At 39.9% G+C, this 27506-nt stretch overlaps 2 protein-coding genes across 2 annotated transcripts in view; one reads left to right on the forward strand and one right to left on the reverse strand.

The window, feature by feature from the left end:
* ERICH6 (glutamate rich 6) overlaps nucleotides 1-27506 on the forward strand; it is a 48548-nt gene that overhangs the window by 16938 nt on the left and 4104 nt on the right. Inside the window, exons 8-13 of the mRNA XM_055570112.1 lie at nucleotides 6972-7129; nucleotides 9295-9365; nucleotides 10730-10875; nucleotides 16189-16274; nucleotides 18253-18408; nucleotides 22534-22762. Of these exons, the coding sequence (XP_055426087.1) occupies nucleotides 6972-7129; nucleotides 9295-9365; nucleotides 10730-10875; nucleotides 16189-16274; nucleotides 18253-18408; nucleotides 22534-22762 (846 nt within the window). The remainder of the gene's footprint in view (nucleotides 1-6971; nucleotides 7130-9294; nucleotides 9366-10729; nucleotides 10876-16188; nucleotides 16275-18252; nucleotides 18409-22533; nucleotides 22763-27506) is intronic.
* Nucleotides 601-5695, reverse strand: LOC129644035 (craniofacial development protein 2-like). Its single transcript, XM_055569364.1, has 2 exons — nucleotides 5564-5695; nucleotides 601-2661 (listed from the first exon to the last, which is right to left on the reverse strand). Exons 1-2 carry the CDS (start codon nucleotides 5692-5694, stop codon nucleotides 1782-1784), a joined length of 1011 nt encoding a protein of 336 aa, XP_055425339.1. The 5' UTR covers nucleotide 5695; the 3' UTR covers nucleotides 601-1781.

A 27506-nucleotide genomic window follows, 5' to 3' on the forward strand; every position in this document is an offset into this window, starting at 1 on the left:
GATATCAATGAGATCCATCTCATCTAATGTATTATTTAAGGTTTATTTCCTTATTTTCTGTGTTGATGATCTGTCCATTGGTGTGAGTGGGTTGTTAAAGTCTCCTACTGTTATTGTGTTACTGTCAATTTCTCCTTTTATGTCTGTTAGTGTTTGTCTTATGTATTGAGGTGCTCCTATGTTGGGTGCATAGATATTTACAATTGTTATGTCTTCCTCTTGGGTTGATCCCTTGATCATTATGTAGTGACCTTCCTTATCTCTTGTAATCTTCTTTATTTTAATGTCTATTTTGTCTGATATGAGGATTGCTACTCCAGCTTTCTTTTGCTTCCCATTTGCATGGAATATATTTTTCCATCCTCTCACTTTCAGTCTATATGAGTCTTGAGGTCTGAAGTGGGTTTCTTGTAGACAGCATATATATGGGTCTTGTTTTATTATCCATTCAACCAGTCTTTGTCTTTTGGTTACAGCATTTAATCCATTTACATTTAAAGTAATTGTTGATGTGTATGTTCCAATTGCTATTTTATTAATTGTTTGGGGTTGATTTTGTAGATATTTGTAGATATTTTGTAGATATTTTCTTCTCTTGTATTTCTTGACTATAAAAGTCCCTTTAACACTTGTTGTAAAGCTGGTTTGGTGGTACTGAATTCTCTTAACTTTTGCTTGTCTGAAAAGCTCTTGATTTCTCCATCAATTTTGAATGAGATCCTTGCCAGGTAAAGTAACCTTGGTTGTAGATTTTTCCCTTTCAGTACTTTAAATATATCCTGCCATTCCCTTCTGGCCTGCAGAGTTTCCGTTGAAAGATCAGCTGTTAAGTGTATGGGGTTTCCCTTGTATGTTACTTGTTGCTTCTCCTTTGCTGCTTTTAATATTCTTTCTTTGTGTTTAGTCTTTGTTAGTTTGATGAGTATGTGTCTTGGCATGTTTCTCCTTGGATTTATCCTGTATGGGACTCTTTGTGCCTCTTGGACTTGATTGACTATTTCCTTTTCCAGTTGGGGAACTTTTCAACTATAATCTCTTCAAAAATTTTCTTTTTCTCTTCTTCTTCTGGGACCCCTATAATTTGAATGTTGGGGCATTTTATGTGGTCCCAAAGATCTCTGGGACTGTCCTCAGCTCTTTTCATTCTTTTTACTTTATTCGGCTCTTCAGAAGTTATTTCCACCATTTTATCTTCCAGCTCTCTGATTTGTTCTTCTGCCTCAGATATTCTCCTATTGATTCCTTCTAGAGTATTTTTAACTTCAGTAATTGTGTTGTTTGTCTCTGTATGTTTATTCTTTCATTCTTCTAGATCGTTGTTAATTGATTCTTACGTTTTATCCATTTTGTTTTCAAGGTTTTTGATCATCTCTACTACCATTATTCTGAATTCTTTTTCAGGTAGTTTGCCTATTTCCTCTTCATTTATTTGGACTCCTGTGTTTCTAGTTTGTTCCTTCATTTGTGTAGTATTTCTCTGCCTTTTCATTATTTTTTTTAACTTACTGTGTTTGAGGTCTCCTTTTCCCAGGCTTCAAGGCTGAATTCTTTCTTCCCTTTGGTTTCTTCCCTCCTAAGCTTGGTCCAGTGGCCTGTGTAAACTTCATATAGGGTGAGATTTGTGCTGAGTTTTTTGTTTGCTTCTTTGTTTTTCCCTGTGATGGGTAAGGCTGAGTGAGGTGCTAATCCTGTCTGCTGATGAATTTTCATTTTGTTTGTTGTTTAGATGAGCTGTCCTGCACAGGGTGCTACTGGTGGTTGGGTGATGCCAGGTCTTATATTCAAGTGGTTTCCTTTGTGTGAGTTTCCACTATTTGATACTCCCTAGGGTTAGTTCTCTTGTGTTGTTGGAAGAGGGTGTTTGTTATGACCAGTGCATTTTCTTGGCAAAACTCTATTAGTCTTTGCCCTGCTTCATTCCGTATTCCAAGGCCAAATTTGCCTGTTACTCCACGTGTTTCTTGACTTCCTACTTTTGCATTCCAGTCCCCTATAATGAAAAGGACATCTTTTTTGGGTGTTAGTTGTAAAAGGTCTTGTAGGTCTTCATAGAACCGTTCAACTTCAGCTTCTTCAGCATTACTGGTTGGGGCATAGACTTGGATTACTGTGATATTGAATGGTTTGCCTTGGAAACGAACAGAGATCATTCTGTCATTTTTGAGATTGCATCCAAGTACTGCATTTCGGACTCTTTTGTTGACCATGATGGCCACTCCATTTATTCTGAGGGATTCCTGCCCGCAGTAGTAGATATAATGGTCATCTGAGTTAAATTCACCCCTTCCAGTCCATTTCAGTTCACCGATTCCTAGAATGTCAACATTTACTCTTGCCATCTCTTGTCTGACCACTTCCAATTTGCCTTGATTCATGGACCTGACATTCCAGGTTCCTATGCAATATTGCTCTTTACAGCATCGGACCTTGCTTCTATCACCAGTCACATCCACAGCTGGGTATTGTTTTTGCTTTGGCTCCATCCCTTCATTCTTTCTGGAGTTATTTCTCCACTGATCTCCAGTAGCATAGTGGGCACCTACTGACCTAGGGAGTTTCTCTTTCAGTATCCAATCAGTTTGCCTTTTCATGCTGTTCATGGGGTTCTTAAGGCAAGAATACTGAAGTGGTTTGCCATTCCCTTCTCCAGTGGACCACATTCTGTAAGCAAAAACAAGACCAGGAGCTGACTGTGGTTCAGACCATGAACTCCTTATTGCCAAATTCAGACTGAAATTGAAGAAAGTAGGGAAAACCACTAGACCATTCAGGTATGACCTAAATCAAATCCCTTATGATTATACAGTGGAAGTGAGAAATAGATTTAAGGGCCTAGATCTGATAGATAGAGTGCCTGATGAACTATGGAATGAGGTTTGTGACATTGTACAGGAGACAGGGATCAAGACTATCACCATGGAAAAGAAATGCAAAAAAGCAAAATGGCTGTCTGGGGAGGCCTTACAAATAGCTGTGAAAAGAAGAGAAGCGAAAAGCAAAGGAGAAAAGGAAAGATATAAACATCTGAATGCAGAGTTTCAAAGAATAGCAAGAAGAGATAAGAAAGCCTTCTTCAGTGATCAATGCAAAGAAATAGAGGAAAACAACAGAATGGGAAAGACTAGGGATCTCTTCAAGAAAATCAGAGATACCAAAGGAACATTTCATGCAAAGATGGGCTCAATAAAGGACAGAAATGGTATGGACCTAACAGAAGCAGAGATATTAAGAAGAGATGGCAAGAATACACAGAAGAACTGTACAAAAAAGATCTTCACGACCCAGATAATCACGATGGTGTGATCACTGACCTAGAGCCAGACATCCTGGAATATGAAGTCAAGTGGGCCTTAGAAAGCATCACTATGAACAAAGGTAGTGGAAGTGATGGAATTCCAATGGAGCTCTTTCAAATCCTAAAAGATGATGCTGTGAAAGTGCTGCACTCAATATGCCAGCAAATTTGGACAACTCAGCAGTGGCCACAGGACTGGAAAAAGTCAGTTTTCATTCCAATCCCAAAGAAAGGCAATGCCAAAGAATGCTCAAACTACCTCACAATTGCACTCATCTCACATGCTAGTAAAGTAATGCTCAAAATTCTCCAAGCCAGGCTTCAGCAATATGTGAACCATGAACTTCCTGATGTTCAAGCTGGTTTTAGAAAAGGCAGAGGAACCAGAGATCAAATTGCCAACATCCGCTGGATCATGGAAAAAGCAAGAGAGTTCCAGAAAAACATCTATTTCTGCTTTATTGACTATGCCAAAGCCTTTGACTGTGTGGATCACAATAAACTGTGGACAATTCTGAAAGACATGGGAATACCAGACCACCTGACCTGCCTCTTGAGAAATCTGTATGCAGGTCAGGAAGCAACAGTTAGAATGACATGGAACAACAGACTGGTTCCAAATAGGAAAAGGAGTACGTCAAGGCTGTATATTGTCACCCTGTTTATTTAACTTCTATGCAGAGTACATCATGAGAAACGCTGGACTGGAAGAAACACAAGCTGGAATCAAGATTGCCTGGAAAAATATCAATAACGTCAGATATGCAGATGACACCACCCTTATGGCAGAAAGTGAAGAGGAACTCAAAAGCCTCTTGATGAAAGTGAAAGAGGAGAGTGAAAAAGTTGGCTTAAAGCTCAACATTCAGAAAACGAAGATCGTGGCATCCAGTCCCATCACTTCATGGGAAATAGATGGGGAAACAGTGGAAACAGTGTCAGACTTTATTTTTCTGGGCTCCAAAATCACCGCAGATGGTGACTGCAGCCATGAAATTAAAAGACGCTTACTCCTTGGAAGGAAAGTTATGACCAACCTAGATAGCATATTCAAAAGCAGAGACATTACTTTGCCAACAAAGGTTCGTCTAGTCAAGGCTGTGGTTTTTCCTGTGGTCGTGTATGGATGTGAGAGTTGGACTGTGAAGAAGGCTGAGCGCTGAAGAATTGATGCTTTTGAACTGCGGTGTTGGAGAAGACTCTTGAGAGTCCCTTGGACTGCAGGGAGATCCACCAGTCCATTCTGAAGGAGATCAGCCCTGGGATTTCTTTGGAAGGAATGACGCTAAAGCTGAAACTCGAGTACTTTGGCCACCTCATGCGAAGAGTTGACTCATTGGAAAAGACTCTGATGCTGGGAGGGATTGGGGGCAGGAGGAGAAGGGGACGACAGAGGATGAGATGGCTGGATGGCATCACTGACTCGATGGACATGAGTCTGAGTGAACTCCGGGAGTTGGTGATGGACAGGGAGGTCTGGCGTGCTGCTATTCATGGGGTAGCAAAGAGTCGGACACAACTGAGCGACTGATCTGATCTGATCTGAGGGTTAGTTCTCTGGTAGTCTAGGGTCTTGGAGTCAGTGCTCGCACTCCAAAGGCTCAGGACTTGATCTCTGGTAAGTAAGGAAGATTTCACAAGTGGTTTGTTATGGCATTAAGTGGGATTAAAACAAACCCAAACCCAACAAACCCAAAAACGAGGAACCAAAGATGAACCCTAGACAAATGGCAGTTACAAAATCAGGCAAGTAATAATTAAAATAATGGAATATATACCCATAAGCAAAATCAAAACAGTCCAACAAAAATAAAGTACAATGGAGTGATCTGGTGAACAAAGGAAATCAAGAATTATATCTACCAGTTAATAGCAAAACTAAAGCACAAACTGGAAAACATAACTAAATCAAGGTGCCAAGTTGGGAATAAAGCAATGAAAACAGGACTAATAAATATGTTGAGAGTAAAGGAAAGAAAAAAAGAATAGATATGCAAAGATAAATAGAGGTAGATAAAGAAGATTTATATATATTAAAGATTAACTGCAAGGGGTAAAGAACAGTAGGAAAAGCAAACAAAGAAATAAATGTAGAAAAAAATAATAACAAGTTTAAGAAAATTAAAAAAGAGAAAAGGGAAAAAAAAAAAGGAAGAAGAAAGGAAAAAAAGAAAAACTCCCCAGAACAGCAAAACCCCACAAAAAGGCAGAGGTTTATAACAATAAATAATGTGATGAGAAAAAAAAAAGCTTAATTAGTTCCCTTGCCTGGGGTCCTTCTCTGCTGTTAGGCATGTCAGGCACATAGGGGGCCCCCCTGGCTGGGGTCCTACTCTGGAGTTCAGTGGTGAGGCGTCTGACGGGCCGGCCGCCCTGTTTTCAGCTCCCAGTGCTGGCATGTGGGGGGGGAGAGAGGCTGTGGTGATCTGGAGTTCAGTGGTGAGGCGTCTGACGGGCCGGCCGCCCTGTTTTCAGCTCCCAGTGCTGGCATGTGGGGGGAGAGAGGCTGTGGTGATCTGGAGTTCAGTGGTGAGGCGTCTGACGGGCCGGCCGCCCTGTTTTCAGCTCCCAGTGCTGGCGTGTGGCGGGAGAGAGGCTGTGGCGATGGCTCCACCCCCTACGCACGACTCAGCACTATCGCCTTGCTTCCATGGCCGCCCAGCTTTCCTCCACAGGCGTTTCCCATCACAATCTCCTCCCTCACATCCCCTTGATTGTTCTCTCCACAGTCAACAGCAGCCCTCGCCCTGGGATTGCTCCGCAATCCCTAAACTCCAGCTCCCAGCTGTTGCACCATCTAGGGGACCTGTGTCCCTGTCCGGGGTACGTATGGCTGCAGCAAGGACTGTCTGATTCTCATTCCATTTAGGCTGCCACAGATCAGCTGTTTCCCTCTCAGCCTTTATATTTCTCCTCTGACTCAGACAATTGCCCCGCTGTGGGGATTGGACCCCTGCTTCAGTTCCCCCACCCGCCAAGGGCAGGTCCATCCTACTAACACTCCTGTTTTTCCCCCTAGTTCCTTCATCCTACTGAGTTTCGCATGGTTCTATATATTCTTTTCCGCAGGTCAGGTACTCCTGTCAGCTCTCAGCTTGTGTTCTTCATGCACTTCTGTGTCTGAAGGTGTATTCCTGATGTATGTGTGGAGAAAGACATGCTCCACATCCACCTACTCCTCTGCCATCTTGTTCCTCCTCGCATACTATGGAATCTTATGCAGCCATAAAAAGACATGAAGCATTTAAACATGCTTCAATATAAATTAAAATATTGTACTAGATGAAAAAAGCCAGTTACAAAGCACCACATTCCATTTATATTAACATACAGAACAGGCAAATCTACAGAGACAGCAGATAGATTAGTGGCAGCCATGTGGGGAGGAGGAGAAGGAGTAACTGTTACTCGGTACAGGTTTCATGTTCTAAAATGGATTGCTGTGATCATTGCACACTTCTGTGAATATACTAAAAATTATTGAATTGTACACTTGAAATGGGTGAATTGTATGATATGGGAATTATACCTCAATAAAGCTGTTAGCCACCCCCCAAAAAATATGATAGATTGTTATCCAAAACCCCATTAGCCATTTTGGGTTTTATTTTGTTCCCCTCCTGTAATCACCTTCATCTAGGGCTGAGGAGAAGAAAATAACGTCTTTGTTTTTCAGGCCTCCTGTTGTGGTCATTTCCAAAGTCTGGTCGACTACATCTGTGAAGAAAACCAAAAAATCCAGAGCTCTAAAACTGAATTAATCAGTATTAATCCTCATGCCGCCCACGGCAGTGAAGTTGACAGACTCAAAGCGAAAGAAAAAGCTTTGCAGAGGTAACAGTGAGGCTTTGATATTGGAACTCAGATAGGCCCACTTAATTAGAAAGCCTTTTTTTTTTTAAGATTTATTTACTTATTTATTTTTGCCTGTACTGGGTCTTCGTTGCTACGCGCAGGCTTTCTCTAGTTTTAGCAAGCAGGTGCTACTCTCTTGCTGTGGTGCATAGGCTTCTGTTTGTGGTGGCTTCTCTTGTTGCACAGTGTGGACTCTGGGGTGCAAGCACTTCAGTAACTGTGTCCTGTGGGCTCCGTAGTTGTGGTCTGAGGGCTTCGTGGCATGTGGGATCTTCCCAGACCAGGGATCGAACTCATGTCCCCTGCATTGGCAGGTGGATTCTCAACCACTGGACCACCAGGGAAGCCCTAGAAAGCCTTTTGTAAAAACAAACCTCATTTTTTCCAAGCAGATAATTTTGTAGATGCATTCCCAGTGAAGAAACAAAAATTGGCTAAAGCAAACCTCGTGCAGTTCCTGGTGGACGTTATGAGAGTCAGAAGGTGTCAGAAACTCAGTGAGCTCACTGACTTTTGGAGTAGAAAATTTACCCATTCCAAATTCTCAGGGCAATTGGGAATTCCTATTTATATATTAGAGAAATTTGTCCACCAAGTCCAGTAAAAACACACATGCACTGAGTAAATGACTGGGTTCACAAGTAATAACAGATTACAAAGAATAAGGAATGGCATGTAAACAGTAAAAATTATAGTATACTTCTTTTTTTGAAAGAAATAGAATGGTGGCTTTTATTCTCAACTGGCGGAGAGGGGAACACCTTATGCTCCTGCCTCAAGAACTGGGCCCCTAAGGCAAGCGCTTGCAGTCAGGAGTCGGTGATGAGAAGACAAACACAACAGGGTCTAGGTTTCTTCCTTTTGCTTTGTTTCAATGACCGTCATAAACTGGCGTCAGTAACCCAGTAACTGCATCTGGCAGCTTGGAGGCTCTGAGGCCTTCTTTCTGACATGTAACTACAAGGGAAAGGTTGTAAAGGTAAACACTGGACAGGGGATGTATTTAGCAGAGTCAAGTGAAGTGTAGCTCCTGCAGAGTTAGGGGGCAGAAAAGCAAACTTATTAGCAGCAGTTAAAGTAAAATAAACTCGGAATGTTCAGGCCTGCTCACTGTTCTCTTTATCTTCTTTGCTCTCAGAGAAGTGAAAAGGAAAAACTCATTCGTCTTTTTCCCTTTTCACTGCTACAGATTCCCCCGTTAGTTTATTCCCTCCATATCAGTGGAGGAAGGGAAATACATGTCATTCTTTTCTGGCTGAGGACAAACTTCAGTTTTGCTCTGTTTGAAAATGACCAGCTGTTCAGTGCAGAGACCCATCTATCTCCTACTTCACATTTTCCTTGAGACATGAACCCCAAGAAATCTTTATTGGGGTGATGAGGGACAGATGGTCAGTCTTCTGTAACTTCTTTAATGCTGACACGGGACTCGTAGACCCTACCTCGGTAGGGTCATGGAGTTCTCGCCCTGTTCTATTAAGGGGCTCTGGGGTGACTTTTGTGATTATTCCTGCTGGATCTGTTTGGAGGAGTGGCTGTAATCTCTTTGGGGGCATGTGTTTTTCTCTGCATATCATCTTTATCTTGATGTAAATCTGTGTCATCCGATAAGGGTCCTTCTGTCCAAGTTGGAGATAGTCCTTTGAATAATGTCTTTTTCAGAATGTATAATCCTCTGATTGCAGGTCACGGGGCATCTCACAGTTAGAGAAGGCTTTATCCAATGAAATACATATGAGGTTTGTCAGGGTGGGGGCGGGAAAAGCCAAGCGGCTGGCTTGGATTTCTTATAGCCCTTAGGTAACTGGGGCCTGTAATCCTGCATTCTGAGAGTTTCCTCTAGGTTCACCATAGGGAGTGGTTGGAGTGGCTGCAGTCGAATGAAGGCCTGGTGGCAGGTATTCCCCTTTCTCAGGGCCTGCTGACGCACATTGAACAGCTACAACCGCTGATTCCATGTCTCAGGTCTTTCCTTCTTGGTCATGAAAGACCATTATCCTCCTGGAATTTAGGCTCTGGGTCCTGCTCTGGAGTCATCTGTAAGTGATTCACCACCACCTCCTCCTTCTCCCACCACACTATAGTATACTATTTTAAACTGGGAACACATTTCAGACTTGTGCATCATGTTTTTAATTTTGTAGAAAACAAGAGCGACAAATGGCCAAACACTATGAAATACTAGCAAAAGAACAGCCTACTTTCTCTGAAGAAGGTAAGTTCCTCAAAGCTGATGTTATAGACCAGTTATACATCAGAGAGCTCATGTGTTTGACCGAGGGCAAAAACTGATGTATTTTAAAAATAGTATTAAATTTTTTCATTTTGGTCAACGCCTCAGTCAAAATGGCTAAAAAGTCAGAAAACCCCACTTTTCTGTCACCTAGCTTTTGAAGTTTTGAGTCTTCAGTTCACTGCTGTTATTGACTGAAATAATTTAGCAGCATATATAGAGCACTGACTGACTGGCTTTCCTCGTAGCTCAGTCGGTAAAGAATCTGCCTTCAATGCAGGAGACCCAGGTTCAATCCCTTGGTCGGGAAGATCACCTGAAGAAGGAAATGGCAACCCACTCTAGAATTCTTGCCTAGAGAATCCCATGGACTGAGGAGCCTGGCAGGCTACTGTCCGTGGAGTCGCAAGAGTCGTACAGGACTCAGTGACTAAACCACCACCACCAGAGAGCACTTGGGAGCTTCCCAGGTAGCACTAATGGTAAAGAACCCGCCGGCCAATGCAGGAGACATAGAGATGTGGGTTCAGTCCTTGCGATCAGAAGATCCCCTGGAGGATGGAATGGAAACCCACTCCAGTATTCTTGCCTAGAGAATACCCATGGACAGAGGAGCCTGGTGGGCTACGGTCCATAGGGTTGCAAAGAGTCAGACATGACTGAAGCGACTTAGCACATAGCGCATTTTACAGAGAGCTAGAATGAGCTTTTGAGTTCATTGTCTCTCTTTTAGTAAAACATACATCCCATTTTGTTTCAAGCTAGGATATGGAAAGTCTGTCAAAAATGAATCAGATTCCCTTCTTGTAGACGGGCCCCCCTGGTCAGCTGGCCAGTAGAGCTGCCATACTAGTACAACTGGAGGGGCATCGATTTTAGAATCGGAAGTTCTAGAGTTATATTCTTGCTTCTCTCCTTATAGGCTGCACAATTGGAGTTAACTTTTATTTTTAATATTTCTGAGCATCAGGCTCCTCTGAAACTCAGACCTATTGAAAAGATACTTTGAGAACATTTTTTCCCCCCAACTCAATCCCTAGTATAAAGTTCCTTGGGATTCAATTCTTTCCTACTAAACCTACGGCCAAAAAATTCCACATAATGAAAATCATTATTTTTGTTCTTCCAATGAAATGAGAATGTTCTCATTTTTTTTAACAGAAGAGAGCCCCTCAATTTAATTTAATGAAGCTCCTGATTCTTCTTTCGTTAAAAAAAATGTCCAATGGAAAAAAGTGTCCAATGAATCAATGCATTTGTAATAGAGTTTGAAATTTCATTTTAGAAGAGAGATTTTGGAAAGTTTTAAACATATATGTATTTTCATGTGATTCTTGTCCCATTAGATGCAAAACACTATAAGACAATTTCTTATCAACTTTCCGTGGATATTCCAGAAATAGAGTCAGTTAAGGAAGAACTAACTGATTATCAACTGGACAAAAGAAACATATCCATTGTTTGCTGTGATTCTAGGATAGCATGTGGAAAGGTAATTAGCTTGTAATTTTTTTATTTGCTACTCTTTAAAAACCAGTTTTACCTAAAATTATAAAAGCTGTCTCGATGAAGATGGTGGCTTGGTTACAGGACACGTTTAACTATTAGTCATAAAGAATTGGTACAGACTTGGCCTTTTAACTTCTACTTTAGAATATTGGGCTTCCCTGGTGGCTCAGTGGTGAAAAAAATCCACCTGCAATGTAGGAACTGTGGGAGATACAGGTTCGATCCTTGGGTTGGGAAGTTCCCTGAAGTAGCACGTGGAAACCCATTCCAGTATTCTTGCCTAGAGAATCCCATGGACAACAGTCAGACAAGACTAATGTGACTTAGCATGCACGCATGCAGACTTTATAACAATACCTTATGTGTGTCTTATGAGGGGCTATTTTGGTTAAAGCCTTTTTACTTTAAAATGTGATCACTGTATAGTGAGGAACATTTGGAACCCTTTAGAAACCTAAAATCAATGGCAGAGAATCACCAGAAGTCTCGGCCTCATCCCCAAAATCATGATTAATATTTCAATATTATCTAGATCTTCACCGCCCAATGTGGTAACAAATATTTCACATGGCTATCCAAGTTTAAAGGAATTAAAATAAAATAAAATTTGAATTTAATTCTTCAGTCACACTAGCTAAATTTCAAGTGTTAAATAACTGTGTGTGACTAATGGCAACCATATTTCAAGGCAGTTATAGAAAACTTTTATGGTCAATAAAAGTTCAGTTAGACCGCACTGTTCCAGAGTTTTTAAGCATAGGTTTTTGTTAACAGACCTGTAATTATATTACATATGTAATTTTTTCTACTTTTAACTTTGTGTTATTGTGTTACTCACTCAGTTGTGTCCGACTCTTTGCGACCCCATGGACTGTAACCCACCAGGCTCCTCTGTCCATGGGATTCTCCAGGCAACAGTACTGGAGTGGGTTGCCCTAATTTTCAACAATTTTCCCATGATATTATATAGCTTACATTGCTGTTGTTTAGTTGATAAGTTGTATCCTATTCTTTTACAACCTCATGGACTGTAGCCCTCCAGGCTTCTCTGTCCATGGGATTTCCCAGGCAAGAATACTGGAGTGGGTTGCCATTTCCTTTTCCAAAGGCTCTTCCCAACTCAGGGGTCAAACCTACATTTCCCACATTGGCAGGGGCATTCTTTACCACTGAGCCACCAGGAAAGCCCATAGGTTACATTAACATCATTTTAATATCTATGAGCCTTTTCATATAGTATCTAACCATTCTACTGATATTGGAAATAAAGATTATTAAAAGTTCTTTTGTTTTACTAAATAATGTTGCTTTGAATATCCTTTTGTATAAATTTATTTTTATATAAGTATAGAATCCACCTGCAATGCAATTTGATTCCTGGGTCAGGGAGATCTGCTGGAGAAGGGATAGGCTGCCCACTCCAGTATTTTTGGGCTTCCCTAGTGGCTCAGATGGTAAAGAATCCGTCTGCAATGTGGAAGACCTGGGTTCGATCCCTGGGTTGGGAAGATCCCCTTGAGAAGGAAACAGCTACCCACTCTAGTATTCTGAGCTGGAGAATTCTGTGGACTGTAGCATGCCAGGCTTCTCTGTCCATGGGATTCTCCAGATAAGAATACTGGAATGGGTTGCCATTCCCTTCTTCAATATGCAGAGTATATTATGCAAAATGCTGGGTTGGATGACTCACAAACTGGAATCAAGAAGGCTGGGAGAAATATCAACAACCTCAGATAATGACAGAGAGAGTTGGTGATTGACAGGGAAGTCTGGCATGCTGCAGTCCATGGGGTCACAAAGAGTCAGACACAACTGAGCAACTGAGCAACAACAACATTACAAAGTATAGTAATTAAGATGGTGTAGCTTGGGGGCAGGATAAGCAAAAAATCCATGATACAGAATCAAACTTATGCACACACAGACATCTGATAGGTGCCAGCAGTAACACTGCAAGGTAATGGAGAAAGGAAAATGTTCTCAACACCTGGTGCTGGGACAGTTAGATATCCATAGTTTTTAATGAAGTTGAAATAATATTTCATTCCCAGTGGATTAAAGACTTAAATGTGAAGTGTAAAGCTACAATGATTTTTTTAAAAAATAGGTGAATAGCTTTATTATTTCAGGTTAGGGAAAGATTTACTAATTCTAAAAAGCAGTATCCATAAAGGAATTGATAAAATTTAAAAGAAAAGCCAAGAAGGGAGATGTTTTATAGCACATATGATATACAAAGGGCTTTTATCCTAAATGTATAAAGAATTTTTATAAATCAACATGAAAAAAAAGTCTCCCTAGTAGAAAAAAATGAACTAAAAAAAACTTGACCACTTCTCCAAGGAAAAAATCCAAATGGTCAATAAACATATGAAAAGATGCTCAGCTTCATTAGTAACCTAGGAGAAGAAAACTGAAACCACAATTAGAGATCAGTGTACACCAGCAGAGGAGCCTGGTGGGCTACAGTCCATGGGGTCGCAAAGAGTTGGACAAGACAGTACGGAGTGACTAAGCACACACATCACACATGTATGTACATACGTATCATATTGGCTAAATAAATAAATTGTAAAGTCTGATACTACTGAATGTTAGAAAGGATGTAGAATAACAGTCACTACAGTTTAGCCTGTAGTGGGAATGCAAATTGGTACAACAGCTTGAAAATCATTTTGGCAGTTTTTTGTAAAGTGAAAGACACATATCCTTTTGTAAAGTGGAATTCAACAATTCTTCCTCTGGATATAAGATCTGAGAGGAACTGGGTACCAGCATACATGCATAAGAGTGTTCAGAGTATCATTATCTATAAGCCAAAAACTGGGAACAACCCAGATACCCATTAAAAATACAATGGATAAATAACTGATGAAGTCATACAATAGAATACTATACACAAATGGAAGCTATTGGACTATGGCTACACACTGGGGCACATATGAATCTTACAAATGTAATGTTGATTAAACGAAACAAAATATAAAAAATTCCCATTATATGATTCAATTTACATAAAATTCAAAATGGGAAAGAAACTATATTGTTTAGAGATTGTAGAACACTGACTTTGGGTTGGCACACAGGGGACTTCTAGAGTTTTAGCACTGTTCTATTTCTTGTCCCAGATGGTAATAACATGGATGTTCATGTTATAACTATCCATTAACAAAATAGCATATTTTAGTGCTTCTCTGAATGTATTTTATATTTCATAAAAATGAGAAACATATTATCTTTCAAAATAAATGGCAACATTTACATGAAAATTTAGATTATTTCATTGTTTAGCCCTAGGAATTCTTATATCCATTTTATTATAATTCAAGATTAAGAAGAAATAGAATTAAACTGAATTTTTAGTTCATTATAAAACATTGTTGGGTACAAATTCATTTTCCTATTGAGTATTACCTAGATAATAAAATAGTTAGGCTTAGAGCTATAATACAGAATATCTCTCAGTATTTCTTTCTTCATCTTCCCATATTTCACTAGCATTTTGCTCAAATGAATTTCAAGAGCAACCTTGAAGAGACACCAGATGCTACAGCTTATACTAGAGTGTAAAGTCATTTTATTGAAGTATAATTTATAATGAAACTCACCTTTTTTATATGTACAGCTCCATTAATTTTGATAGTTATATAATCACCTCTACAATCAGGATATAGGATATCTCCATTGTACTAGAGCTGGGCTTTTTTTTTTAATCTTCTGTTTTCATAGCAATATGTGTATAAAGTAAAAGTAGATAAATAAAAAATAAACTTGGTTGCAAAACTGGCATAAGACCAGAATAGACATTTTTTTGAAAGAAGACATAAAGGTGGCCAACAGGCACATTAAAAGATGCTCAACGTCACTAATCATCAAGGAAATGCAAATTAAAACCACAATAAGATATCAGCTCACAGCTGTCAAGAATGGCGTCATCCAAAAGAACACAAATAACAAGTATTGGCAAGGACGTGGAGAAACAGGAATCTTTATACACTTTTAGAGGGAATGTACATTGGTGCAATCACTACAGAAAACAGTATGGTGTTTCCCCAAAAACCTAAAAATAGAATTACCATATGATTCAGCACTTCCACTCTTGAGCGTATACATGAAAAAATAAAAATGCTAATTCGCAAAGAGACATGCACCACAGTGTTCATAGCAGCATTATTTATTGTGCAATAGCCAAGACATAGAAACAACCTAAGTGTCCATCAACAGATGAATGGATAAAGAAGATGCGGCGTATACACACATACACACACACATATACATATGAATGGCCTGCCCTGGTGGCTCCAATGGTAAAGAATCTGCTTGAAAGACAGGAGACAGAGGTTCAGTCCCTGCATTGGGAAGATCCTCTGGGGAAGAGAATGGCAACCCACTCCTGTATTCTTGCCTGGAGAATTCCAAGGACAGAGGAGCCTGGTAGGCTACAGTCCACAGGGTTGCAAAGAGTTGGACACAACTGAATGACTAACACACATAGATATGAATAGTACTCAGCCATAAAAAAAGAATGAAGCTTTGCCATTTGTTGCAACACGGATGGAGGGTATTTGACTAAGTGAAATAAGTCAAAGACAAATACTGCATTGTATCACTAATATGTAGAGTCTAAAGGAAAATAAACTAGTGGATATAATGAAAAACAGACTCACAGACATAGAGAACAAACCAGTATTTTTCAGTGGGGAGAGGGAAGTGGGGAAGAGCAAGATAGGGATAGGAGGTTAAGAGGTACAAACAACTATGTATAAAATAAATAAACTACAAGGATAATACCATACAGCACAGAGAATACAGCCCATATTTTATAATAAGTATAAACGAAATATAACCTTTAAAATTGTGAACCACTCTGTTGAAGCTTATATAATATTGTACATCAACTATACTTCAATTAAAAAAAATACCTACCATGTGATAAGCTCTTTTTAAGTATTTGCTGTTTTGATGAGAACAGTTACTTAAAATATAATCCTGACTAAAGCCTAAGCACTCTATCTTGTCCTACTGAATAAATTTTTTTTAGCTTTTAAATAAATTAAAAGAGACAAAAAAACACAGACCCTTTAAACAGATAAGTAATGTCAGATTCCTGCCAGAAAGATTTTATTAAGTTATCTGCACGGCTTAGGGACAACCTTTAATGATTCCTAAGAATTGTCCCCTGTTGCTGATGCAGGACTAAAAATTTAAATTAAGAAATGGTTTGTATCACTATCTAGCAAGCACAGGATGTCTGTTGTCATCACATAACCATCCTTTTGTTTTCTGTGGTGTGTAGATCGTGACGAATGAGCTCTTTGAAAAGCACTACAAACATGGGAGCAAGTTTCTGACTTCATTTCCAGACGGGACAACGCAGATATTGTATCCTTTCTTTCAACAACTTATTTTCATTAGCTTATTTCTTCACAAAAAACAAAGCTAAAGAAAAAAGATAAAAAAATATGAAGGAAAAAGATAGATATGACCAAATCCTATCACACAGAGCAAAGCTATTAATATCTGTTTATACATCGTTCCTTATTTTTTCCTAGGAGCAATTATATAATTCTTTAAAAATTAATTCTAACAAGTTCTTCATTATTTTATAACTTGCTCCCTTTACATAATAATATTAGACAATAAATACTCATAAACATTGTGAGTATATAATATGCAATAAATACAGAGCTACTACACCATCTTTATATGAATATGGTATTCCATCATAGGGAGGAACTATAATTCCTTTAATCTATCTGCTATTACTGATCAAAGATAGTTTCACAGTTTGGGGCTGTTTTATACAATGGCTAAATGAACAGCTTTGTGCATACTCTGCTGCATACTTATCACTTACTTCCTTGAATTAAATACCTAGAGATAAAAATTCTGGGTAAGAAAAAAGCTTTAATAGATTTTGTCTCCCAGAAAATGTGTACCAGTCTACACACCCATGAGTAATATGTTGTTTTTTAATACAAAAATTCAATATCCATTTTATGGAACACTAGGTTATTGATCACTTGAACTGCCTGATGGCCAGGCCATTTGCTATTTGGACACAAAGGCCATTTAATATCTCTGGGAAAGTAAAACAAAGCTATGAAATTAGGAGGAGTTTTTGGTGAACTAAGAGCCTCACTTTGTAGGAGAAAGTCATTTTTAGCCATAGTTGCCTACGTGTTTAGTCAAACCCCATCAAGAACCCAGAAAAATGACTTTATGGCATAAGAAGTGTAAGGAAGTTTTAGTTCCCCAAGCCCTATGAGAAAGAGAGTAGGTTTTTCTTTCATTATATCAAAAAATTTTAAAATAACTTTCCAACTTGTAGCATTACTTATTGTTTCCTGCCCTGGCTTTAATTCTTTTTCACTCCTTTGAAGACTAAGGCTGATTTTCAAAATGACTCAGAATCAATTTTGTGTTTACTTCACTGCTGGACTTCCAATCCATTTAGATAGGACTGAATAGTAACAGTTCGTGAATTATCCTCAGTATATTTCATTCTTTGATGCTATTGTAAATGGAATTATTTTCTTAATTTCATCTTCAAAATGTTCACTGCTTAGAAATACAATTTTTTTCATATATATTGACCTTTTAGTTTACAATCCTACTGAACTCTTTTGTTAGTTCTATGACATTGTTTTGTAGATTCCTTAGGATTTTCTTTTATACAAGAGCATGTTATCTGCACTTAGAGATAGTTTACTTCTTCTATTTCCAATATAGATGCCTTCATTTCTTTTTCTTCCATAATATTTTCCTGATTGGAACCTCCAGCATGAGGTTGAATGGAAGTGGGGAGAGTGGACATTTTTGTTTGCTTCCTGACCTTAGGGGGGAAACACCTAGTCTGCCATCAGTAAGTGTGACGTTAACTGTGGGTTTTTGTTAGACATGCCTTATTTGGTTGAGGAGGTTCCTTTCTATTCCTAGTTCATTGAGTCATTTATCACCATAAGGTATTGGATTTTGTCAGATGCTTTTTCTGTGTCTGTTGCAATGATCATCTCTATTTTTGCTCTTTTCTCTATCAATGTAGTATGTTTCCATTAATTTATTTTTAGATGGTAATCCAACCTGGCATTCCTGGGACGGACTCTGGTTTGTCGTTGTACATATAATCCTTTTTATATTTTGCTAGATTCCATTTGTGGGTATTTTTGGTGAGAATTTTTGTGTCTCATAAATATATTTTGATGCACACACAAAGCATAAAATTTTTTAGTAATTAACGGTGCTTCCCATTCAGTTTCAGAATGCTTTATAGCTTCAAAGGACTCTCTTATAAATTAAATTTATTCTCAGGCTAGTCAAAGACCATTAGAATAACTCAAATGACCTTAACTGATCTCAGTTACCCATCTGGAAACCTAGCCATCATCCGAGTGCCCAACAAGATAAATGGCTTCACTTGTATAGTCCAAGAAGATATGCCCACTAACCCTGCAATCCTGGCATTGCTAGATTCTTCTGGTAGAAGTTCCTGCTATCATCCCAATGGAAATGTCTGGTAGGCTTCTAGATTCCTCCTGCAGGCATTTTGTTTCTCAAGTTTCATGAAATTTTATTTTTCCTTTTATTTTTTCAACTTTTTTGAAATATAACTGACATATACTAGGTAAGTTACAAGTGTACAATGGTTGTTGATTTGATACACTTATATGGTGCAAAATGATTACCTCTGTAGCATTAGCTAACTAACAACTGCATCATGTCACATAATTACCATTTCTTTTTAAGACATTTAAGATCCACTGTCTTAGCAACTTTCAACTACATAACTGCAGTGTTAATGAAAATCACTGTGCTATACATTAGATCGCCAGATTTTATTCATCTTATAACTAGAAAGACAAAAATGAATTTAAGAAGATTTATTTAAATTAGTGGTTGTAGGATAGGAATGTTCAATTCAGAGAAGTTTTTTATTTATGTCATCCCATATGTAGTGGAAAAATCCCAGGCAGTTACATAAAACAAAGCTCATCATATTTTTTCTATAAGCAACAAGAAAATATAGCTGTACAATTTTAGTAGTAGGAAAAAAACCCTCTAGATAAATTATATGGCCACTCTAGGGATGTGAGATATAAACCCAGCAGTCTCTCTTTAGCCTAAATGCTGGCCTCATCAGTGGAAATAATTCGCAACGGACAGCTGTCATACTCTGTTGTTGTTTGAGATATAGTCCTAACAAGTAGGCATCCCATTGGAGAAGAAAATGGCAACCCACTCCAGTATTCTTGTCTGGGAAATGCCATGAACAGAGGGGCCTGGTGGATTACAGTCCATGGGGTCACAAAAAGAGTCAGATACAACTTAGCGACTAAACAACAAGGCACCCCGCAGCCACAGTGAACAGCACTTTTCCTATGAGCAACTATATAATTCTTTAACAATTAATTCTTAACAACAACATACAAACAAAATCTCTAGCGATTAAGGTCCTGATGCCTTTGATCTACTATTTATATGCTCTGTGACCTTGTATTATTTCATTTAGCCTGAGAAAGTGAAATTTGGGTTCTAACTTCAAATACAATTTCAACTTTTTAAGTTTTTCAGAAAGAGATATTCTCTGCCTTTAAACTATTTACAAGTATAACAATCTCATCTTGAGAAACTCTGCCAATAAATTGACGAAAGTTTGAACACTTTGCTGGTACTTGAGAAAGTTAGGACACAGGGACCTATTAATATTGCACTCATAGTTCAAAGGAGTAGTCAAACCATTCTCCCCAATTATATTGGAGGATTTCTACTTGTCCTTCAGGGTTCAGTAGCAATTCTGTGGGGCTTCCTTGGTGTCTGAGTGGTAAACAATCTGCCTGCCAATGCAGGAGACCTGGGTTTGATCCCTGGGTTGGGAAGATCCCCTGGAGAAGGAAATGGCAACCCACTCCAGTATTCTTGCCTGGAAAACTCCATGGACAGAGGAGCCTGGCAGGCCTTAGTCTGTGGGGTGGCAAAAGAGTCAGACACGAGTTGACAACTGAACAATAACAGCAGTAATTCTGTATTACATTTATTTGCTAAGGCACAATATTAATTGTCACCAAATATTCACTGGCTTCTAGGACTTTTCTGAACCAATGAACCCTTCCTACCCACCAAATGAACTCTGGGCCCCCTGACATGGCTCCCTAACACCCTCATAACCTCTTGTGTAGCAAGCCCACCTCTCCTGTAGGATTGAAGTTCCTTGAAGGCACACCCTGAATCTTTGCTACTACATGCTATGTAAATGGCACAGACTCAAAGTTTATTTAATAAACAATTTATATAGATAATTTTAACCAAATGTTTTCTTTGCCTACATAGCATGATAAAACTAAATCTCCTTCCCAGAAACAATAAGATAACCACCTCAATTTCTCATTTGTATTTTTGCTATTAGATTACTGCTACTACTCAAAATTGGGAAAATAAGACGTGAGTTATCTTACTCTAGGGGGCCCTCATAGCTGGTTCATCTGATTTAAAAAAATAACTTATTATCAAATTAAGCCAACTTTCTAAGTACCTAGAACCCTACCTGCCGCGGTCCAGCCCCGGTGGATCCAGGGAATTCGAAGTGGGGATGGCGACGGTGAGGATCAGGAAACAATTGCTTAATTAAACGTTAATTAAGGATATAAAGAGTAATAGAATAAGGATAGCTCAGCAGGAAAATTCAGTGGAGAAAAGAGGCTGAATAATTCAGCCAGAAGGTGAGAGAAAGAACGACATGGGGAGACCAAGCTTCGGTGAACAAGGCCCGCACTTTATTTTCCAAAGTAGATTTTATACCTTAAGTTATGCATAGAGGATAATGGGGGAAAGGGTAGAGTCATGCAGTAAGCCAGGCTTTCTTCCTGCAAACTTATCATATGCAAAAGTTTAAGTGATTTGCATCATCTTCTGGCCCGGAGGCCTGTTAACATTTAAAGACCCTTTCTTCAAGAAAACTTATTTTTCTCTAAAGGTGATTAGTCAGGCACCACCCTCCAGAAGCATTAGATAAAGTTGCATTCCTACAGGGCAAAGGTGTGGTGGGCTATAACAAGAAAAAGAATTAACTCAAGGGTCCAAGGTTACAAACATTAAAGCTACTACTTACACCAATTATATTAATCCATACACTGCCAGGGACACAGCAGGTAAGGGATATGGAAACTTAGCAGCAAACATTGGCCCAACAAGTGAAAATCCCTTCACCAATACAATTTCTAATCAATCTTTTAACTGCGCAAAGGAATCTGTATTTAGACAGTTTAGAATATCTCATGCCTCTCACAGTTGGGAGGCTCTGAGCAATCACATGTGGCCGGAAAAACCTATTCAGGCAGGCTAGAGGACTTCCAAAGGAGTTTGTAGGTTGAAACACTATCACACCCAGGAAGTTTATTAACTGGAGCTGTAAGTTAACTCTTTTTTTCAGAGAGAGGTAGTGGGAGACAGCCCCCCATAAAGTCAGAGGTGTAGGTGAGAGCACAAAGCAGAAAGTAGGCAGACTCTGGTTTTGGGGGTAGATGCTCGAGAATTTCCAGGGGGACTCCTGAGGCTCGATCCCGCCTTTGCGTATGCCGAGCCTCCTTCCTCATGACCTTTGCCACAGGCAGAGTGCCTCACGCTGGCTCCTAGCACATACCTATCCTCTCTCCCTGAGAAACACATGGTGAGCCGAGATGGAAGAATGTGACAGAGAGTGCAGAGGAGCTCATGGAATACAATAGCAGTCACCAGTGACACCAGATCTCAGACGGTACAGGGCTGCTTCTGTTGGTAATGTAGTAAAATGTGGCATTAGCAACTCCAAGAGATTGGGACACCTGGCTGGTGTCAGTTCCCCCTTCTACTCCATTACTGGGATCTTCTCAACCACAGTGATCTCAAAGATGTTCCCTGAGCCCTTTCTACCCACACCAGCCTTGATATCCTAGAAGTCCTAGCCCCCCAGTTGCTGTTAGAAAACAAGTCTCAGTACTGAGGCCAGTACAGCCTTTCCTAGAACTTACACTCACTGATATCCATACTGGCACAGGAAACGTCTAAGCACCAGTCCTCGCCCATCTTCCAGGCAGAGCCTGCCTTCTTGTGTTTTCTCATGTCCAGACTAAATCTTCCCTGCTCCCTCTTAATCCTCCCCAGCACATCATTTTCCAGATCTCTTTATCATCCTGGTTCCACCTTTGGATGCATTTTGATTTATCACTAGGTCTTAAACTATACCCAGTACTTCAAATTAGTATAGGATTCTGTCCCAGTATTATGGCTCCTATGATTATATGAGGTTTTCCATTATTCATACGCTATTGTGCACATCGTGTGTGTGTGTGTGTAGTTGTGTTGAACTCTTTGTGACCCCATGGACTGTAACCCAGCAGGCTCCTCTGTTCATGGGATTTTCCAGGCAAGAATAGTGAGAAGGCTGCCATTTCCTACTCCAGGGAATCTTCCTGACCCAGGGATTGAACTCATGTCTCCTGTGTCCCCTGCACTGCAGGTGGATTCTTTACCGCTCGAGCCATCAGGAAAGTCATAAGCTATTGGCTAGTATGAACTGCTACTCTCTTTGGTTAGCAAGTGGCAGAGCTAATTTCAAGGTTGAATTATAATGCTCATGTTTATGATTTTTAATTTCCTTTCTCCTCAGGGTATACATCAATATCTTGGGTGGTCAATATTCAGATCAAGCTGGCAACAGAGTAAGGGCTTGGAATTGGTCAAGTTCCGTCACTTCCTCACCCTTTGTTTCATTTAAACCTGTGTTTCTGGCTTTGAACCATTATGTTGGAATCCGCATCTTAGAACAAGACAAGATTTCAATCACTTTTCTAGCAATGGGCCAACAGGCAAGAATCAATGTCGGAACCAAAGTGAAGGTAGGTCCATTTTTATAAACATTTTAAAACATTTAGAATAATAGGAGTAAAATAATATTAGTGTTATTACTGAAAAATTATACTCGTGTGTAATCTACTGTGCACCACTGTGAATTTTGAAATTCAAGGAAAAAACAGTGAAAGTTTTATATGGAATTGAATTCATATGGGATTGAGACAGTCTTATTGTTTCTTCTTCCTCAAATTCCTTTTTATTTGAAACTTGATTCCAAATAACGTTTACTCAGTGTCTACTCTATGAGTAGTGCAGCTTTGAGGTTTTAGTTTTAGTAGTTTGTATTGTTTTTCTCTGTGTTCTAGCTGAAAGCCTTTGGCTGTCAGGAGACCTGGGTTCTGACCATGTTCAAGACCCAACACAAGCCCTGTTTCCTTAGAGACACTTCCCAGACCTCCTTGCCCTTTGTCCAAACAAGGTCAATCGTGTCCTTCTCGAGGTTGTCCATGTACTCGTCTCTGTCCATGTGCGTGCTTGCTGAACTATGCGCCTTACTTGCCTTCGGGGCTGCCTTTCCTACTGGATGGTGAGCTCCTGCAGGATAGAATCTCTTTCTTACTGATTTCTCTACACCACCCAGGGCATGGCCCAAAGAACACTCTCAGTGACCAGCAATGCTGCACGATGGTTAAGAACACAGACTTCAGGTTATAGGACATAGTTTCAAACCTCAACTCTGCCACTTAGCTAAGCTGGTGAACTTGAACTTCAGTGCCCTCCTCTATAAAATGGGGATGATTCCTCCATTATATTATTGATTGCTGTGATGATTCAATGAGAATATAAAGTGCTTAGCATGTTTCTTGGCACCAACTACTTACTAAATGATAGCTCCATAGAGATGTTTGTTGTTGTCGTTTAGTCGCTAAGTCCTGTCCAGCTCTTTTGCAATCCTATGGATGTAGCCCACCAAGTGTCTCTGTCCATGGAATTTCCCAAGTAAGCCCCAATAGAGATGTAGAATTTGTCAATTACATCTCAGTAAAGCTGAAATATGTATATATGCATGTATATGTATAGATTCAAGGGATTAGATGTATAAAAATTACATGTATATAAATAGATTACATGTATATAAAAGGGATTACATGTATATACACAGATACAAGGGATTAAATCTCTGATAGACAGAGTGCCTGAAGAATTATGGATGGAGGTTCGTGACATTGGACAAGAGACAGTGATCAAGACCATCCCCAAGAAATGCAAAAAGGCAAAATGGTTGTCTGAGGAGGCCTTACAAATAGCTGAGAAAAGAAGAGAAGTGAAAGGCAAAGGAAAAAAGGAAAGATATACCCATTTGAATGCAGAGTTTCTAAGAACAGCAAGGAGTGATAAGAAAGCCTTCCTCAGTAATCACTGCAAAGAAATAGAGGAAAACAATAGAATGGGAAAGACTAGAGATCTCTTCAAGAAAATTAGAGATACCAAGGGAACATTTCATGCAAAGATGGGCTCAATAAAGGACAGAAATGGTAGGACCCTAACAGAAGCAAAAGAGAAGAAAATGGCAACCCACTCCAGTGTTCTTGCCTGGAGAATCCCAGGGATGGAGGAGCCTGGTGGGCTGCCATCTATGGGGTCGCACAGAGTCGGACACGACTGACGTGACTTAGTAGCAGCAGCAGCAGCAACAGAAGCAGAAGATATTAAGAAGAGGTCGCAGGAATGCACAGAACTCTACAAAAAAGATCTTCAGAGCCCAGATAACCACGATGGTGTGATCACGCACCTCGAGCCAGACATCCTGGAATGCAAAGTCAAGTGGGCCTTAGGAAGCATCATTACAAAAAAAGCTAGTGGAGGTGTGATGGAATTCCAGTTGAGCTATTTCAAATCTTAAAAGATGATACTGTGAAAGTCCTGCACTCAGTATGCCAGCAAATTTGGAAAACTCAGCAGTGGCCACAGAACTGGAAAAGGTCAGTTTTCATTCCAATCCCAAAGAAGGGCAATGCCAAAGAATGTTCAAACTACTGCACAATTGCACTCATTTCACACACTAGTAAAGTGTGAAGTTGCTCAGTCGTGTCTGACTCTGCTACACCATGGATGTAGCCTACCAGGCTCCTCCATCCATGGGATTTTCCAGGCAAGAGTACTGGAGTGGGTTGCCATTTCCTTCTCCAGGGGGTCTTCCTGACCCAAGGATTGAACCCAGGGTCAATCAGGTCATTGCAGGCAGACGCTTTACCATCTGAGCCATACAATTCAACACATGCTAGCAAAGTAATGCTCAAAATTCTCTAAGTCAGGCTTCAACAGTACATGAACCGTGACTTCCAGATATTCAAGCTGGATTTTAGACAAGGCCGAGGAATCAGAGATCAAATTGCCAACATCCGTTGGATCATCGAAAAAGTAAGAGAGTTCCAGAAAAACATTTACTTCTGCTTTATTGACTGTGGCCAAAGCCTTTGACTGTGGATCACAACAAACTGTGGAAAATTCTGAAAGAGATGGGAATACCAGACCACCTTACCTGCCTCCTGAGAAATCTGTATGCCGGTCAAGAAGCAACAGTTAGAACTGGACATGGAACAACAAACTGGTTCCGAATCAGGAAAGAAGTACTTCAAGGCTGTATATTGTCACCCTGCTTATTTAATTATATGCAGAGTACATCATGTGAAATGCTGGGCTGGATGAAGTACAAGCTGGAATTAAGATTGCCAGGAGAAATATCAATAACCTCAGACACACAGATGACACCACCCTTATGGCAGAAAGTGAAGAAGAACTAAAGAGCCTCTTGGTGAAAGTGAAAGAGGAGAGTGAAAAACTTGCCTTAAAACTCAACATTCAGAAAACTAAGATGGCATCCGGTCCCATCACTTCATGACAAATAGATGGGAAAACAATGGAAACAGTGAAAGACTTTATTTTGGGGGGCTCCAAAATCACTGAAGATGGTGACTGCAGTCATGAAATTAAAAGACACTTGCTCCTTGGAAGAAAAGCTATGACCAACTTAGTGTGTTAAAAAGCAGAGACATTACTTTGCTGACAAAGGTCCATCTTGCTAAAGCTGTGGTTTTTCCAGTAGTCATGTATGGATGTGAGAACTGGACCATAAAGAAGGGTGAGCACTGAAGAACTGATGCTTTCAAACTGGGTTGCTGGAGAAGACTCTTGAGAGTCCCCTTGGAGTGCAATGAGATCAAACCAGTCAATCCTAAAGGAAGTCAACCCTTAATATTCATTGGAAGGACTGATGTTGAAGCTGAAACTCCAATACTTTGGCCACCTGATGGGAAGAACTGACTCATTTGAAAAGACCCTGATGCTGGGAAGGATTGAAGGCTGGAGAAGAAGGGGACAACAGAGGATGAGATGGTTGGATGGCATCACTCACTCGATGGACATGAGTTTGAGCAAGCCCCAAGAGTTGGTGAAGGACAGGGAAGCCTGGCGTGCTGCAGTCCATGGGGTCACAAAGTCAGACACGACCGAGTGACTATATATAGAACATACATAATATGTGACTTTGAATAAGTATCCTAAACTCTGAGAACCTTGTTTCATCAGTTATTCAAGGAAGAGATGGCCCCAGATTTCAAAGACATCTTCAGTTTCTAAAACATCTATACATTTAAGTAAGTGGAAATATGACTTCAGGATTCCCCATAGGCAGGGATATTTCATAAACACCAAACAAAAGGGAGACTTCAGATTCAGTCAACAGAGAGCGAGGGTCCACGCTGTGCTAAGCAATATTCAAGTGGCTTCCAGTCGATCTAGCTACTGCAGTCAGCTGGCAAGTCCAAACAAGTTTCTTCCTTGGTTAGAAATCTACAGTATAGCCTCTTTTTGGTTCAATACATTCATGATAAATGCATCCTTACCAAAAATGTAAAAAATGCTCTCTCTTTCCCCTCACCTCTCTTCTTCGAAATGAGTTTTGAAAAAGAGTTGGTGCAAAAGAAAGAATCTGATGTTAAAAACGTTTTCTTTTCTCATCATCCTCATAATTACCCTTTCAGTTTTTTAAAATTGCAAAAGTGACACGTGAATACACTGTTATATTTGAAGATTCAAATAGTATAGACATAAAAGAGGTAAAAACGATATTCCTCCCTTCCATCCTTTCTTCTATTCTAATCTTCTTCTCAAAGGTAATCACATTGAAAATTTGGTGTGTATTTCTCTTTTCTATATGTTTAGAAATTATTCATATACATCTTTTTAAAATAAAAATTGCATCTGACTACACTGTCGGAGAAGGCAATGGCAACCCACTCCAGTACTCTTGCCTGGAAAATCCCATGGATGGAGGAGCCTGGTAGGCTGCAGTCCATGGGGTTGCTAAGAGTCGGACACGACTGAGTGACTTCACTTTCACTTTTCACTTTCATGCATTGGAGAAGGAAATGACAACCCACTCCAGTGTTCTTGCCTGGAGAATCCCAGGGACAGAGGAGCCTAGTGGGCTGCCGTCTATGGGATCACACAGAGTCGGACACGACTGAAGCGACTTACTAGCAACAGCAGCAGCACACTGATTGTACTGTTAGACTTGTTCTATTTGTTTTTGTTTTCCACAAGTTAAATGGAGTATCTTTCATGTCTACATATCCAAGTAAATTTGTCTCTTTGGTTGTTGCATAGTGTTACACGTTTACTGTGGTTCAGTTCAGTTCAGTTGCTCAGTCGTGTCCGACTCTTTGCAACCCCATGAATTGCAGCACGCCAGGCCTCCCTGTCCATCACCAACTTGTGGAGTTCACT

This window comes from Bubalus kerabau, chromosome 2 (assembly GCF_029407905.1).
Source record: "Bubalus kerabau isolate K-KA32 ecotype Philippines breed swamp buffalo chromosome 2, PCC_UOA_SB_1v2, whole genome shotgun sequence".
Classification (NCBI taxonomy): domain Eukaryota; kingdom Metazoa; phylum Chordata; class Mammalia; order Artiodactyla; family Bovidae; genus Bubalus; species Bubalus kerabau.

Bases quoted from the DNA above. Each gene is read 5' to 3' on its own strand.
- LOC129644035 (XM_055569364.1), bottom strand. From the start codon at position 5,694: ATGCCAGCACTGGGAGCTGAAAACAGGGCGGCCGGCCCGTCAGACGCC. The intron at 2,662-5,563 runs GCAAGGGAACTA...TTTTGCTTACAG, and splicing joins ACAGCAGAGAAGGACCCCAG to AATGTGGTCCACTGGAGAAG.